Source organism: Chaetura pelagica, unplaced genomic scaffold (genome assembly GCF_000747805.2).
Source record: "Chaetura pelagica isolate M959 unplaced genomic scaffold, ChaPel_1.0 scaffold107, whole genome shotgun sequence".
In the NCBI taxonomy this organism is placed as follows: Eukaryota; Metazoa; Chordata; class Aves; order Apodiformes; family Apodidae; genus Chaetura; species Chaetura pelagica.
Window position 1 is genome coordinate 2,239,333 of NW_009953979.1, and position 15,798 is coordinate 2,255,130.

The 15,798-nt window shown below is 39.6% G+C and overlaps 1 protein-coding gene across 1 annotated transcript in view; it reads right to left on the reverse strand.

The window, feature by feature from the left end:
- KIF13B (kinesin family member 13B) overlaps positions 1-15,798 on the reverse strand; it is a 141,091-nt gene that overhangs the window by 23,054 nt on the left and 102,239 nt on the right. Inside the window, 11 exon segments of the mRNA XM_010002230.1 lie at positions 633-653; positions 1,581-1,634; positions 3,066-3,143; positions 4,134-4,286; positions 5,252-5,344; positions 6,932-7,108; positions 8,245-8,369; positions 10,647-10,702; positions 12,709-12,835; positions 13,157-13,256; positions 15,031-15,060. Coding sequence (XP_010000532.1) covers positions 633-653; positions 1,581-1,634; positions 3,066-3,143; positions 4,134-4,286; positions 5,252-5,344; positions 6,932-7,108; positions 8,245-8,369; positions 10,647-10,702; positions 12,709-12,835; positions 13,157-13,256; positions 15,031-15,060 — 1,014 coding nt within the window.

A 15,798-nucleotide genomic window follows, 5' to 3' on the forward strand; every position in this document is an offset into this window, starting at 1 on the left:
CCTACATCAACCACGGCCAAGAGCTGCACAACCCCATGCAAACCACTACCCATTAACTCTGGTTAAGCAAAGCTTGGTACAACTAAGGGGACAAACAGTCATTCCTCTGAGCATGTTACCAGGATACTAAGGAGAAATTGTTTTCCATTGCCCCAGTATTAATTTAAGTCATTCTTTCATAGATATCCAGAGTTGTTAACACTGAACTATCTGAAGCCATAAAGCTTGAGAAAGATTGGAAGAATTCACAACATTTTTATCATCTCCAGGCTAATGTAAACATGACTGGCATATATTTGCTTGCTTTGATGTCTATCTTTAATTTTTTAGCTGAGATGGGGCCATTTCTGAAATAACTTCACCCTGTCCAAAGAACTGCAAGAAATGGCATTAAGTAGCTATAACACTCTAACAAAACATAAGATGCACCCAAGAAGGAGAGAGTGTACCAGCTTCACACTGCATTAGTAACAGGGTTTTCAATGGAAAAACTCATTTGCTGGGTACAATGCAAATGAGACACCACCAGCTGCATCTTCAAAGCAGGAAGTCAAAGCGTTCAAGTGAGCAAAATAAACTTTATAGTGAGATAAAATTATTATCCCACTCATTAGGTGGACCTAATGCATTACCTCTGCTGGGACCTTTGGACTCTGAAACATGCAATGAGAGAAATCAGTGAGGGGAAGGGAGGAGAAAAACAGAAATCATTAAGAACTCTGGTCTTCAATTTTTACTTTAAAAACCCACAATATTGAAACACCCCACAGTTCTCTCCAAATAGAAGTTGCAATAAGCACTTATCATCTGCAAATATTTTACCATTCCTTATGTGGATCAGATATCAGTGCTTGAGCAGGATACCAAAATTCTATTATTCCATGCAACTGCAATATGCAGTAAATGCCTGGTTACCACTAGATTCTCCCTTTTAAAATTACTATCTGCTTGCTGGGCAGAATACCTCTTAGGAGAAGACCCTTCACTTTATCTAGGTATTGGAAAATAAGTTCAAAATAATCTTTTACTTTTAAAATAAATACTTTTGATCTACACTGTTATTTTTCAGGAGTGTAACGGACTGAAATACTGCCCACTGCAAGATTAAGACTGCTGCATTCCCTCTGAAGGTCAGGGACTCTCTTCATAGGCCTCTACTCTGTCCTAGAGGTGGACCTGAATTTAGATATGAACCCAAATTTGTTCCTTACCCAGAAGGTTTGCATCCACCCACGTGAAGGCCATGGGAGAGCTCTGGAGCTTGACAATGACAAAATTTCCCAGATAAATGCACTCCCATGTGACAGATGGTTACATTTAATGCTGTCTGTTCAACTCAGGTCTGCCATGGTAGATCCCACAGCTGCTGGAAGCAGCCTGGGAACCTTCCCAGAACAGTCTAGTGTAGCACATCCAAAGCTAGTTACATGCTAGCAAGAGTCCCAAGGATACAAAGAGCACATGAATGCCTTTGTCTTTTACACATATTTCCCACTTATGCCTCTGTAACTGGTATAGTGTAGTCACTGTAGCTACGTTTTTCCTAAAGAAGCATTCCCAGGAGACTTTCAGATACTCACCCGGTTACTGCTCAGGCTATAGAGGGGTGCTAAATCCTGGCGACTTCCAGAAAGCTGAAACAGTTAAGACAAGCAGAATTACTTCTTAAGAAAAACTTAACTTACAAATAGGCTTCCTGACAAATGAAAGGGTGAAAAGAAACAGTTCTGTGGGTAAAGACAGAAATCCAAGAGATGAAAAGTGAAAGCCTCATTATTGACCTGCAAGGAGCCAGAATTTGACAAGTTTGATTACAACGTCTATCAAAGGATTTAATTCAAAATTTTGGACAATACAAGTCTCATCTTTCTTATGCACAACACTGCTACAAAGTTTAAGTTCAGTAAATACTTGTAACTTGTTTGTAAATTTTCTAAAGAAAAATATCTACAACTCGACAGCTAAACAAAAAAATATCCAGTTTTCAGAAAAAAAATTAAATGCGTAAGTTCTTCTTACATTGCTTTTTCAGATAGTCTGGATTTATGGAAGTGCTTTCAAGCATACTAGCCTGTATGATGAAAACATGAATATGTGCAGATTTTGTCTCCACTTATCAATTTACATGCTCATAAATAGCACAGACAAACAGAAGGGTCAAACAGAAGGGAATTTATTGCTATATTTCATGACACTGGTATCACAGGGACCTGTAATTGAAAGACTGGACCTGCTGCCCTCAATATGCTGCAGATGTGTCCTGGTTTGAGCCAGGATGAAGCCAATTTTCCTTTTACTGATTTCTTCTTTCCCTTCAGTAAGCTCTCTTTTACTAGCAGCAAGTGTTCCAGCTAGTGGGCTGATAACACCAGAATGTTTATGTTACCGCTGAGAATCCAAGGCTGTGCCTTTGCCCTGCGGGCTCAGATGCTACTGGGAGAAGGAGAGTTGTACCTATGACCCCCCGTAGGGGAGGCTGAACTAGATGGACAGCAAAATTGGCCAAAGTATTCCATTCCATATATCTATGTGTTCTGGTTTGGTGGGGTTTTTGGTAGTGGAGGAAGGGCCCCAAGAGTGGCTCTGGTAAGAAGTTGAGAAGCTCCCCCTGCTCCAAACCCAGCCACGGAGCCATTAGAGGGACAATAGATGCACCTCAGTGATTGACATACAAAAGAACTGATAAAACAACTGAGCAGAGAAGCACTTAAGGGAGAAGAGCTGTGCTGGGGAGGAGGCTGGAGCCCTGCTCTGTGTGTCTGTGTTCTGTGTGTGTTTGATTAGTGTGAAATTAAATTATTATTTTTTCCCCAAGTTGAGTCTGTGTTGCCCAGGACCTTAATTGGTGAAGAACCCTCCTTGTTCTTTGTCTTGACCCAAGAGCTTTGCGTACTCCTGAACACATTTGTACATATTTTATTTTACCATTAGTGTTTAATTAAAGCCGTCTAATTTAGTTTTTAATCCAGAAAAGTCTCAGTAATTCTGTCTCTCCTTCCCTACCAGGGGGAGGGCATCGAGAGCCCGAGTCAAACTGTGACAAGATGCCAGCAGAGAATACTCACGCGATTCACATTGGGAGAGCTCAGGCTCCTGCGGCAGAGTTTTCCTTTTCCCATTAGCTGCTCTTTTACAGCAACTTCCTGCCAATCACAGGGAAGCAAAACGAGTAAAATATGAATGCTTTGCAAGAATCTAAGCTCCAATCATCCCAGGATAGTTTTGTCTATAGAAGAAAAATGTTTCTAAACAGCCTTACTGCCCAGGCTCCTGTCTGTAAAGTCCACTGTCACTTAAAACTTGCACATGACGTGGCTAGAAGTGTACGAGTGGAAGAACTTTAACATCTAGTAATTTAATAATTGGCATATGTAGGATTTTACAGCTAGTTCTGATTCTATGAGATGACTGTTGTAGATGTGAAGACTAAGACTCTCTTTCCTAACTGAGCTCCTATTTTAATCCTTTAAACTGTTTGTGACAGGGAACTTGCTTTCAATACTTGGAGTGCATCACACTTTTCCATTAATTTAGAGAGGGCAGGTACATACTCTAGCTTGTTTCACATAACTTTCTTTTGTGCTTGCATAATTTATATCCAGAAGAACAATTTTCAATAAATGTTTTGCTCTCCTGTATCTTCCTTGGTAAACAGATCAAGTTACAGTACTTAAGATTAACCCAATCAATGTCTTATTTACTGACAGAATAGGTTTGGTTACTTCAAGCAAGAATATGGACAAAATGACAAGTATTCTACCAGCAACTTCAGAAATTATTACAAAAGCCCAAATTTTAAAAAGCAAAAGCTAAACCCACACAACTATTTTTTGGAACTGTGATTAGCAATGCAAAACCAAACCAGGGATCCCATAACAGGAGCATTTAATATAAAGCTCCCAGTCCCATCCATCCATACTGCAGGTGAGTGAGTGAGAACACCTCTGCAAGGACAGCTATCTTTGCTTCTCTGGTTGTTTTCCACAGGCACACTTTGTAAGGCTGAGCTATGCCCTGCAGCGGTGGTTTTGGTTTTGTTATCCATGGCATGTACTTAAGAGAACATTTGCATTGCCACACACTGATCTCAGGAGGCATATTCTCTGCTGTGTGCTACAGCCTTAAAAAAAGACCTGGCGCAGACGATCCAAGGTGAGGATGTTCTCCACAGCCAGGACACTCCGCAAGTACTTCTCGATATAGGCCTCAGAGTCAGCTGAAGCTGCATCTTCAACATTCGCTGCCATCCTGGCCAGTGCCTCCCGCTCTTCAGCTCCTTGAGCATCCTAGGAAGGCAAAAAGAAAATACATCCTTTTAAAATAAAAGAATAAAAAAAAATAAGCTCCCACATTGGTCCTAAAGAAAACACATTTTTAAACCATACAGGACAGATTCAACATTGTTTGCCTCTAAGCTCAGGGGCAGATTCAGATGTTGTGATGGAGATTCCTAAATACAAGCCTCAGTACATTGAAGAAACATGTGGAATGCCAATGGTATGGGTGCTTCTACCACTGTCACAGACATATGAAGTTACATGTGGTTATTGCTCTTTTGGAGGTTTTTTTGTTTGTATCTGAGAGTCTCACAGTGAGACATTGCCAATGATTAGCAAAAGGACTGCATTAAATATTTTGTCATTAAAAAGTGCTTGAACACATTTGGGGCATTACTTATTGCATGAGAAAAACAAAATTTCAGTTGACATGCAAGAGCAAAATGGATCATTGCTTGAGAAACATTTCAACACAGAGTGCTAAATACAGCAGAACATAAAAGACAGGCAGCAATCAGACTTTTGGCTCTTCATGTGTTAATGTTTTTACAAGTGCTCTGCTTTTACAGAGCATCTGTTTGGAAGGAAAGGATTAGCATCTAACTATGAACATGCTCAGGAATAAAGAGAGGCATAAAGATATTACTCAGAAGAAGCCACTTTGTTGGTTTTTTTACATATTCTCATGCTCCCTACATTATGCACTTCACCTACCCATCTTTACTCCTCTCTTTTCTCTCTTTTAAAAATATTTTTTCAAGGACCTCAGCAAATAGATGCTCACTCAACAAAATACATAGTGACACTGGTAAGACATAGGTTGCTGCTAAGTCACAGCATGTAAAGGAATATGTTTAATCTTTAAAAAAACCCATAGTTTATGCTTGCAGCAGCAAGAGCACGCTTAAAATAAGGGAAAAATCAGAAAGTTAAAAGCTCTTAGTCAATTTCAGATGCTCTGATTTCTTATTCACCTCTGGAATATTTGAGACTATTTCAAAAGTGACACCACAGCCAGGAATTGAACTCCGGTGAGACATTCTTCGGAGGAAGCTCTGTGCAAAACCCTGCAAGGAAGCAAAAAAAAAAAAAAGGAAAATATTTCTTACTTTAATGGAAACATGTTTTAACATATTTCAACTGAAGTAAATATAGCCTAAAAAGAAAGCAGTCCAAACCCCAAAGACTAACCAATTGATACGCAAGAGTTAAAGATTTTAAGATGGAGACAAATAATTTGCTTGTCTGTACTTTAGATGCAGAGAAAGAATTTACTTCCTTCATAGCAAGGTGACTGTTTTACCAGCACACAAAGCATTTGCTAGTTTTAGAGGTGTGTTTTTTTTAATATAGAGCCCTAGGTGACTTGTCTTGAATATTGACAAGTAAAGACATTAAATTCTTGACCAAAGAGATCGTTATGAAGAATGATTTAAGGGGGCATGGTCATTGTTTATGCTGACTTGGCGCCTTGCAGGGTTAAGAACTGGACTGTTGAATTAATGCAGAGATGAGTCATTCAAAGATGCTGCTGAGATGAACACCCGGGAAAGGTTATTGATGGGGATTTTTAGAATCCTAGCAAGAAAGTAAAAGATTCTGTGTCAAATAAAAGTAGAAAACATCATTGACAAAATCTGTAGAAAACAGACCTGATGAAGACTTAACACAATTGTAATTACTGGCATGCTCAATTTATCTATTGAATATACTCTTCCATTCTATATGAAAAAAAAATTCATCGTTCTCTTTCTGACAAAAAGCTTTTGCCTGATCGAAGCACCCAGATCTGTAGTTGTTCTATTCCTAGCACTAAAAGCAGCTTAGACTTGCCTACAGAGCTTCTGGGTGTGACCACACCTCTTCTGCTCTTGCTTGATTTTAACTATAGATGTGCAAACAGAATAACAATTCAGGCTTTTGCTTTGTCATTATCACTGCTAGGGGAAGCTGGATTCTGAGACAGTACTGAACAAACTCTTCCTGACCAACTTTCTTAAGAATTAAATAATTTTCAGGACTTAATGCTGCAAGTGGAATGACAACCTTCCTTCTGCTTTCCATTTATTAAACACCCTGCTCTCACCTACACATTATCATAAATGCACAAGCTAACCGGAAAACATAAAAGACCAAGAGTGAGTAACTTTGACAAATTAGAAAAGGGGACCTCTACTCCAGCTATTGCTGGTTCATCTCTAAATATGTGGAAGCATGAACAGAAATAGTTCTCAGTGATATGTGAACATACTACAGCAGTAGGGAAACACACAAGCTTCTTCTGATGCACAGATTTTGCAAATACAAACTCCAGGCTCACAAGAAGCTAACTCTTTCTACTTTTTCCAGTGACTGGGGAGAAACCACTCTGTAGTTAATACAAATAATACAGAATCTCTCATACTTAGATGCCACTGAGCCTTTAAAAAAAGCTGCAATGCCATCCACAACATAAAAGATACCATGAAAACCACTGGCAGCTCAAAGTCTCGGTGCATGGCATTGATTCATGGCTTCCATTCAGGCAGAGATGAAAGTAGACACAAGAAAATAAGTCACAGCAGCATCACAGTCCACAAATCACAGCCTTCCTCTCTTCAGGCAGTGATAAACATGGGGCAGAGTGAAGGTGTGGAGGACCATAAGAGACATACCTGTCTGCCATAGACGTTAACACATATGCGCTTGCGCAAGACCAGCTGCATTTCCGCGGGGTGGCTGAGCTGGACAGTGGCCCTCACTATCAGGTAAACTCTTTCATCTGCTGCTGTTCCTTTGCTGAGCTGGATACAGTCATGGACTGTGGAATCCCATGAGGCTTCTGCTTTCACCTGCAAAGGAAAAAAATGTATCCTCTAATAAGCATAATTAGGTGTATAATTAATGGTAATTAATTAAGCATAATTAACAAAAATACATAATACATAAATTTTGAGAGTTAGCTTCTCCATTTCACTCCCTGTGAAGAAAAATGCCTGCACTTTAGAAGAGGCCATTTAAAAATCAAGATTAGTTTGCCAAATGAAGATGTTGGGATTAAAAATGCCAAACTGTTAAAATTGCTCAAACTCTGGAACATTTCCTCTTGAAAAAAAAGATCTTTCAATACCCAGGATCATGGCAAATAAATTATAAAATATGTAGAACTACAGGACTATCTGGCCTAATTTATTAAGATAAACCAGAGAGCAACAGAGATTGCAGTGAAAATCTTCCATCACACCACATAAACTTTCTTGTCAGTATTTGACAAATAACTTTGCTGAAACATTTCTAGCAACATAGCAAAAGCTGGAATTTCTCTTCTTGAATGTTTAAATATAAGTATTATTAAAGATTTAAATGGTTTACCTTCAAGCCAGAAGACAAAATGGCCTGGCAGCTATCTTTCCAGGCTTTAAAAACAAAAGAGAATAAAAAAACCCAACCAAAACCATCAGGAATAAAGCTCCTCTAAAAATATAAAAAGAAACAGGTTTCAGAATAAGGAGCAAAATTTTAAGTTAAAAAAATAAATCAGAGATTCTAAACCTAATAGCAAAAATTATAAATCAGCACCGGTAAAGTGTCAAAAGTATGAGTTATGTGGCAAAAAGTAATATAATGAATGAACAATGCAAAAGTAAATATGTTACCAGCAGTAACAGTTAAGATTTTGTTTTTCAGCTGGTGGCTTCCATACTCTAATTTGCTCAGGGGTTTTGTTGAGTTGTTTTTTAAAAACTCAGAATCTCCAGCTTTTTTAGGTCTTAGATTTAGATGAAAGAGAATCCTTGAGCTTTATTCTTTTTCAAATCATGGTTATACTCCTAGCAAATATTCCTGAAAACATAAAGTCAGTCATATAAGAAACAAGTGTTGTATCATCTGTGCACCATCTGTGATGCATTGTTTTCACAGTTGAATATATAAAGAGAACAATTAAAACACCCCTAAACTAAAAATACTGATCCACATCTCTGCTTACCTCACTATCATGATGCTTCACAATCTGCAGTTCAAAGAATTCCTCTTCCTCTTCTGCAACAAGAGTAGCATCCCACCCACCAGCTTCTGGGTCATCAAGGTCATCTTGGGAACTGAAGTCATCAGCTAGAAACAAAAGTGAATGCAGAAGGTGAGGAGTCACAGAGCAATAATCCTTTTGCAAAACGTAGAATCACAGAATGGTTTGGATTGGAAGGGACCTAGAAGATCATCTAGTTTCAACCTTCCTGCCATAGACAAGGGCACCTTCCACTAAACCAGGTTGTTGCAAGTCCCATCCAATCCAGCCTTGAACACTTCCAGGCATGGGGCAGCCACAACTTCCCTGGGCAACCTGGGCCAGTGTCTCACCACCCTCACAGCACTTTCTTCCTAAAATCTCATCTCAATCTCCCCTCTTGCAGCTTGAAACTGTTCCTCCTCATCCCATCACTCACTGCCCTTGTCAAAAGCCCCTCCCCAGCTTTCCTGTAGCCCCTTCAGGTACTGGAAGGTGCTCTAAGGTCTCCCTGGAGCCTTCTCTTCTCCAGGCTGAACAACCCCAATTCTTCCAGCCTGTCTCCAGCAAAGCTGCATTAGCCCTCGGATCATCCTCGTGGCCTCCTCTGAACTCACTCCAACAGCTCCATGTCCTCTTATGTTTGGGACCCCAGAACTGGACCCAGTCAGTATTTCATCTAGCAAGTCATGAATTCATTTTCTCATCACTAACTCCCCAGGCTGGCTATTTACACTGTAACTGCAAAAGAAAAACTTCACGCATTGCTCCCCATCAAAAAGAATCCCATTCCTATACCCAACATGAGCACAAAACTTTGGCAGGACAGACTCAAGCATGCCTTATGAAGTGGGAACCTCCCCTAGTGGTGAATATCCCCTCCTTGCCCACCTGTGTATTTCCAGCACTGCTGCTCATTTGGCATTAGTTAGGTGTTGGGTTCTGGTTTGTTTTCAAATAAAGAGCTGCTGGTTGACTAAGTAAAAATACAGTACTTTTAGACCATGATTAAACACATTCTTAATCTGTTTTTTGAGAAGGTCAACCTGTTCTGGATCAAGTCCCTCACCATGAATGAATTATTAACTACCTCCTTTCTGAAGCCATCTGATATATCAATGTGCTTTTTGAGGTGAACAAACCATAAATGAGAGCAGCAGTGTAGCAAATCCTCCTCACACCAGCCAGCATGTCACCTCCTCACTGTCACCTGCTGCTTCTAATGCAAGTGTTCACCTTTTAAACATGTTAACATGGGTTTGTTCAACTGATAAGCCACTGTTGGCTCCTGGATTGCTCTGGGGTTGCCACTTTCTTAGCTACAATTTCCCATCTGTGATAGAAGTATCTGACAAATTAATTGTTCAAATTGGACCTTGTATTTGGATGTATTGAGAAATACATTGATTAAAGGAACACCTACGACCAGACTCTATAAAACTAACTTGAGGTTATCACGCCATGCTTTTTTGATATGCAAATCTCATTACCAGTGACTTCATATTTTCTTCTAAGTCATAAGTGAATTATGCTATATCCTTGTGAAAGAACACTCCCAATAATATTTTCTTCTTATCATTGGCTTTTACTGTCCTCTCCCTTAGATGTACTCATTTTACTGCTTCACAGAATCATAGCAAGGTTTGGGTTGGGAGGGACCTTTAAAGGTCGTCTAGTCCAATCCATCTACAATAGGGAGAGACCTCTTGAACTAGATCAGGTTGCTCAGAGCCCCATCGAGCCTGACCTTGAATGTCTCCAGGGATGGGGCCTCCACCTGTTCAGGGTGAACAGGGAAACCTGTTCCAGTGTTTTCCCACCCTCATTGTCAAAATTTTCTTCCTAAAATCTAATCTAAATTCTTTTAAACACTTATTCCCCAGCTTTTTTGTAGGTCCCCTTCAGGTATTGGAAGGCCAGCATAAGGTCTCCCTGGAGTTTTCTCCTCTCCAGGCTGAATAACCCTTACTCTCTCAGCCTGTCTCCAGGGCAGAGCTGCTCCAGCTCTTGTATCGGTTTTGTGACCCTCCTCTGGACCTGCTCCAACAGGTTCATGTCCTTCTTCTGTTGGGGGCTCCAGAGCTGGACACAGTACTCCAGATGAGGTCTCACCAGAGCAGAGTAGAGGGATAGAATCACTTATATTTCACTTACTAAACATCTAGAAAACACTGATATTATTAAAACCTATGTTTCCTTCCATATATAATGTTGTGTATCTTGAAACATTAAACAATATGTTCCAGTGAAAAATGTGCACTCTCAAATTAATCTACATGCCATTCCAGGCATTTCTTCATTTTATTGGCTTGCCTGTATTCTATAACGTCATTGGTCATACAAAGTTTGTTTCAAAGTACTCTATCATTTTAAGGACCACTTACCATTCAAGTCAAGGAAAATAACAGGAATGTGAGTTTCCATACCAGGCACAGGAGTCCTAAAATGTGAGACAGGGACAATGGTGGCATTTAAACTAATGCAGATTTACCCAGCACACGTACCTTATGATACAAACCCTCAGTACATGACATTCAGTACAACTTCACTTCTAAGCCAGACCATTGATAACCTTGGCAAACAGCTTTATTTTAATTTACTGTTGCAGATTCTGAGAGAGTCAACTGAATTGGTATTTCTTTCATACCAGTTCTCTTAGAATTATTGTATTCTTTGACCTCTGCTTTCAGAAATGTTTTCTCTCTCTAAATTGCTAATAGAAAAATTAAGTTTATTTACTCTGACACACACATTTATTAAATGCAATCCCATCTGCATTAGTGATGGCAGCGAAGACAGTGGAGTAAGAACCAGAAAACTGTGTCATTTTTAAACTACCATTGATGTTGACACACTACACAGTTATTACTCTTCCTTACAAAGCACACATATTTAAGAGTCACAGCTGCCATTTAAGTCAGCTTTCATATCATGGAAGAACAGGTAACATAGGTGGTGCTTTGTTTGTTTTTAAAATGAAATATTCTGCGGCCTAGCAGTTTTAAGTGACACAAGCCTGGAGGTATTTAAAAGATGTGCTGATGTGCTGAGGGACATGGTTTAGTTGTGGACTTGGCAGTGCTGGGTGAACTGTTGGACTTAATGATCTGAAAGGTCTTTTCCAACCCAAGTGGTTCTATGATTCTAAAATGAATAAGGCACTAAAAATATAACATGAAACATAGAAGACTTTAAGATGCCTTATTGCAATCTTAGCTGTATAAAAGTGCTGTAGCTGTCTCATGACAAACTTGGACTTACACATGCAGGTAATTAATATGTTGCCTTGTAACAAATATTGAGGACACCGAGATGTCAGTTTATATTGGTATTTCACCAGAACATATAGCAACAGGACAAAGGCTAATGATTTTAAACTGAAAGAGGGTAGACTTAGGTTAGACATTAGAAAGAAACACTTCACCACGAGTAGTAAGGAATAGGTTGCCTAAGGAGGTTGTGGAAGCCCACTCTCTGGAGGTGTTTAAGGCCAAGCTGGAGAAGGCTTTGTGCAGCCTGGTCTAATGTGAGGTGTCCCTGCTCATAGGAGGGAGGTTGGAACTTGATGGTCTTTAAGGTCCCTTCCAACCTTAACTATTCTATGACTAGATGAACTCTATGGTGGCTGGAGTCTTATGCAATATATAAGGTGCTTGAATCACATTGAACATTTCTGCTGGTGCAAATGTGTTCAAAACAGATTCCTGCTCTAGCAAGTTTCTTGCAGCTCCACTGTTTTCAAAGCTAGTCAAACACCTTGATGAGAAAGTTGATGTGTTTCCTTTAGCCTTTGCTATTTTTATGCTGCAGAACTTCAGCTTAGAACTCCATGACATCCAATTTAATCAATAAATATTGCTAAATGTTTGCTCAGAAAAAAAATTCAGAAAGTTGAAAGCAACTGAAGACATGAAGGTTTGAAGTGAAACAACCTTGCTGCCTTATCTGTAGCTGTTACTCACAGCTGCTACAGTACAGCAATCTCAGTCTAGTCTAGTTTTCCTGTTTTTAATGTTTAGAAAATTACATGGAACACTTGCTGACTAAACAGACTTTGTGCTCAAACCAGGAGCGCAACAAAATGCTCCTGTAGGTGCAGTTTTATTATGACGGAGCAGCCTTTTAAGTGAATGAACTAGGTAATTAACATATTAGCTAATTTTTTTAAATGGTAAGTGCAGTGGTAATAAATATTGATTCCTTTTTTTCAGAAGGTCATAATTACACTGTGATCAATAATAGTATCGTTTACTAAATAGCATTTCTGGATTTCACATACACAGCCTAATAAAATAGTTTAAGCAAGAGGCCTAATTTTAACAACTTTGCTCACACAGGGTACAAAGGCCAGATTAAAGAAAGCAAAAAATGGCAACAATCCAGGACAGGAAGAGGCCATGCATCATTTTTACATTCGTTCTTGCATATGGCAATGTATGGTCATACCATTCTGCTGGAGCTCCAGGGATCCCACTGCCAGCAGAAGGAACCATTACAGCATTCCTTTCTTCAGTGAGTGTTAGCCTCATCTCTAAAAGCTGTGCCTCCCGATCTGCATCATCTTCTGTTTTATCTGGAGAAGCAGGATGTTAGTCAGAACAATGGTGAGCATTTCTTACTCAGTCCCTTTATCATGCATCAATGATCTTATACCATAGCAGAATAAAACTCACTCTGCTCAGAAATTCTTCGAACAAGAAGAAACACACGGTGCACAAGAGCAATGAACAATTTTAGATAGGCTTCTCTAACTTTCGTTTCACTGAAAACAAATTAGTTCAGAGATTCTCCATTAACTTCCCTTCTAAATTTTACAGCATACTAAGATAAAAAGTGTGTGTGCATATCTCTCTCAAGTTATCACTATTGTTACCTTTAATAGTATTTTGCTTACCAAGCTTCCCAACAAGTTTTTGCAATTGCTGATCAAGATACTCCTGACGCTTCGTTAGGGCACAGAGCCACTTCCGACGGAGCCGCTCCAAATCCCTATCCTGTCAGGAGGGAAGCAGTCATGTTAAATATTGACCCAGGAAAGCCAGTGCTTCCTATTTGTGGTTTACACATTTCCTCAACACTTCTATACATCTCAAGAAGCAGATAAGACAGAGCAGACCTCCAAGAAATCACTTAGCTCTTCTCAATTTTCTTTTGTCCTGGACAACAGAAACATGGAAAAGCTGAGGTTGGAAGTGACTTCCACAGATTGTCTAGTCCAACCCAGCCTCTGTGCCCAAAGGAAGGTCAATTCCAGCATCTTGCTCAGGGCTGTGTCCAGTTGGGACTTTAATATCTCTATGGATGGAAAGTCCATAACCTCTCTGGTCAGTCTGCTCCACCACCCCAGTAAAAAACAAAACAAAACAAAAAAGTATTCTGTGTTGAATGGAGACTCATTGTCTCTTGTCCCTTCACTGGCAACACCAGGAGGAGCCTGGCTGTTTTATTTACCCCTTCCCTTATATGTACATTGACAAGATCCAGCCTGAGCCTCTTCTCCTTGAGGCTAAAACCCCCCCATTTCTCCAAGTCTTTTTTCATAGGTCCAAACCCTTAACTTTCCACATGTTGTTTGAAGTATTTTTGCTTTCCAGCCAGAGGCATCTCTTTTCTCTAGTTGTTATTTTGTACTACCCAGCTGAACAAGCTTCAGTTTATACATCTTCTTTGTCCTCAAACGAGTCTGTAACTCACATTTGTGGGAAAGCTGGAAACCCCAGTCCTTATCCATGATTCACCATTCACACTCACTATTTACCAGCCTCATACCAGGAATCTATCCCTGGCCTTCTGCATGCCACTGTCCCTAGTTATGGCATTTCCAGCTGAGCCTTTAAAAATACTTTTTCTGAAGTGCTTACATCCTTCAAAAAAACCCTCTCAGGACCCTTAAGAACATTCAGTTCATTTGTCTCTGGTGTAGAAATGCTCAGAAATGATGAATTATACTCTACATGCAGCATGTTGGGTGCCACAAAGATGAGCTATCAGCTCTGGGATGCCTTCAGGCAAGGCTCCTCTATGGCAACTGCCATTCAGATTCAATCCACACCAAAATATAACAAATACTTTGTCAAGACAAATGAGTGGATACAAGACATAAACTATGCTTGTGTTACTCACCTGTAGACCCTACAAGTATGTCAGAGAGCATTAAACCTAAATCTGGTTGCTCGCATTCTACAAGTTGAGCTCCATTATGACAATGATGTGCTTTTGTTAAAGTTATTCAAAAGATGCAAAATACATCACAGGTATTGTACCTCATCAGTTCCCTTTTAAGGCTCATGCTACTGTAGGCCTTTTTAAAAAAACAGTGTGCTGATTTCAGTGGTTTTATCACTGCTGTCTTAGAGCTCCAGGAACAGAATCCCCATTGCTTGCCCAAGGACTGATTACTATGCAGTATACTCCAGTGATTGCATCTCTTAACACTGCCATGCCTACTCTTGTTCTGATTGAGGACAATCTCAATCTGGCCATAGTTTGTCGAGCTGGAAGACTCCTTCCCCCAAAACACCAAATACTAAAAGCAGCTGGATCTTGTTTTGAAAATACACACTAAGGCATCTTGTTCTTTTACTTCACCTCTGTAATCCACCATATGGCTTTGCCATGTAACCATCTATGCAATTGTTACCAAAGCTTTTAGTCTCTTCAGCAGACAGGCTCTCTATACATCCAGCCAGTACAGTAAAGATAACACACTGTTTGTCCTTAAAGATGTTTTAACCTGTCTGAGGTTGTAAAGAGATTGAAAATTTTTACCTGATAACTGTCCATTTCATCCTCTTCTTCCTAGACCAAAACATGCAAAATCATGCCATTACATTTTGTTGATAGCAGGAAACAAACACACTGAATGCAAAAGGTGTAACTATTTCAAACAGTATTTTAGCCAGACAAATTGGCCAAACATTTGCCCAAACAATATTTTGGTCCATTTGGCCAAACAATATTTTGACACAGAAGTCTGGCCTTAGCAACGGTATGATAACAGAATTAATACATATTGATACCCCAAAGATTTGCTGCTATCAGCTCTTTTAAACACAAAGCAGAACAATCTAACAACTATAATGGAAAAATTTCACAGAAATATAGCTATTAAAATTCTTCATAATTGGAAGCAAGGGGAATACTTCAATTGCCCTGAGAAAGAAAGAGGAGTTACTGTGAAACTACTTGAAACCTGTTGATCCTGGACAACAAAGTTTTACCTGTAAGAGTTAAGCATGAATGCTATAGCAAGCACTGAAAAATCAAAGTCTGGCATAAAGGATTTGATATAAACCTGCTGTAGCATTAGAGGAGAAAATTTTTTAAAATCCAAGTCAATTGTTAGGAAATAAGAATAACCTCTTCACCATAACAGGTTGTAGTGTAGGCCTTTGACATCTTGATTTCCATTATTTTCTGATGGGAGACACCACCTTTCATTCTTGACACCCATCACAAGCAGAGCCACTTGCAATGACTGTAGGCAGAACTGCCACTCCTGGACAGCAAATGGAAGAACAAGGACTCCAATCCTCA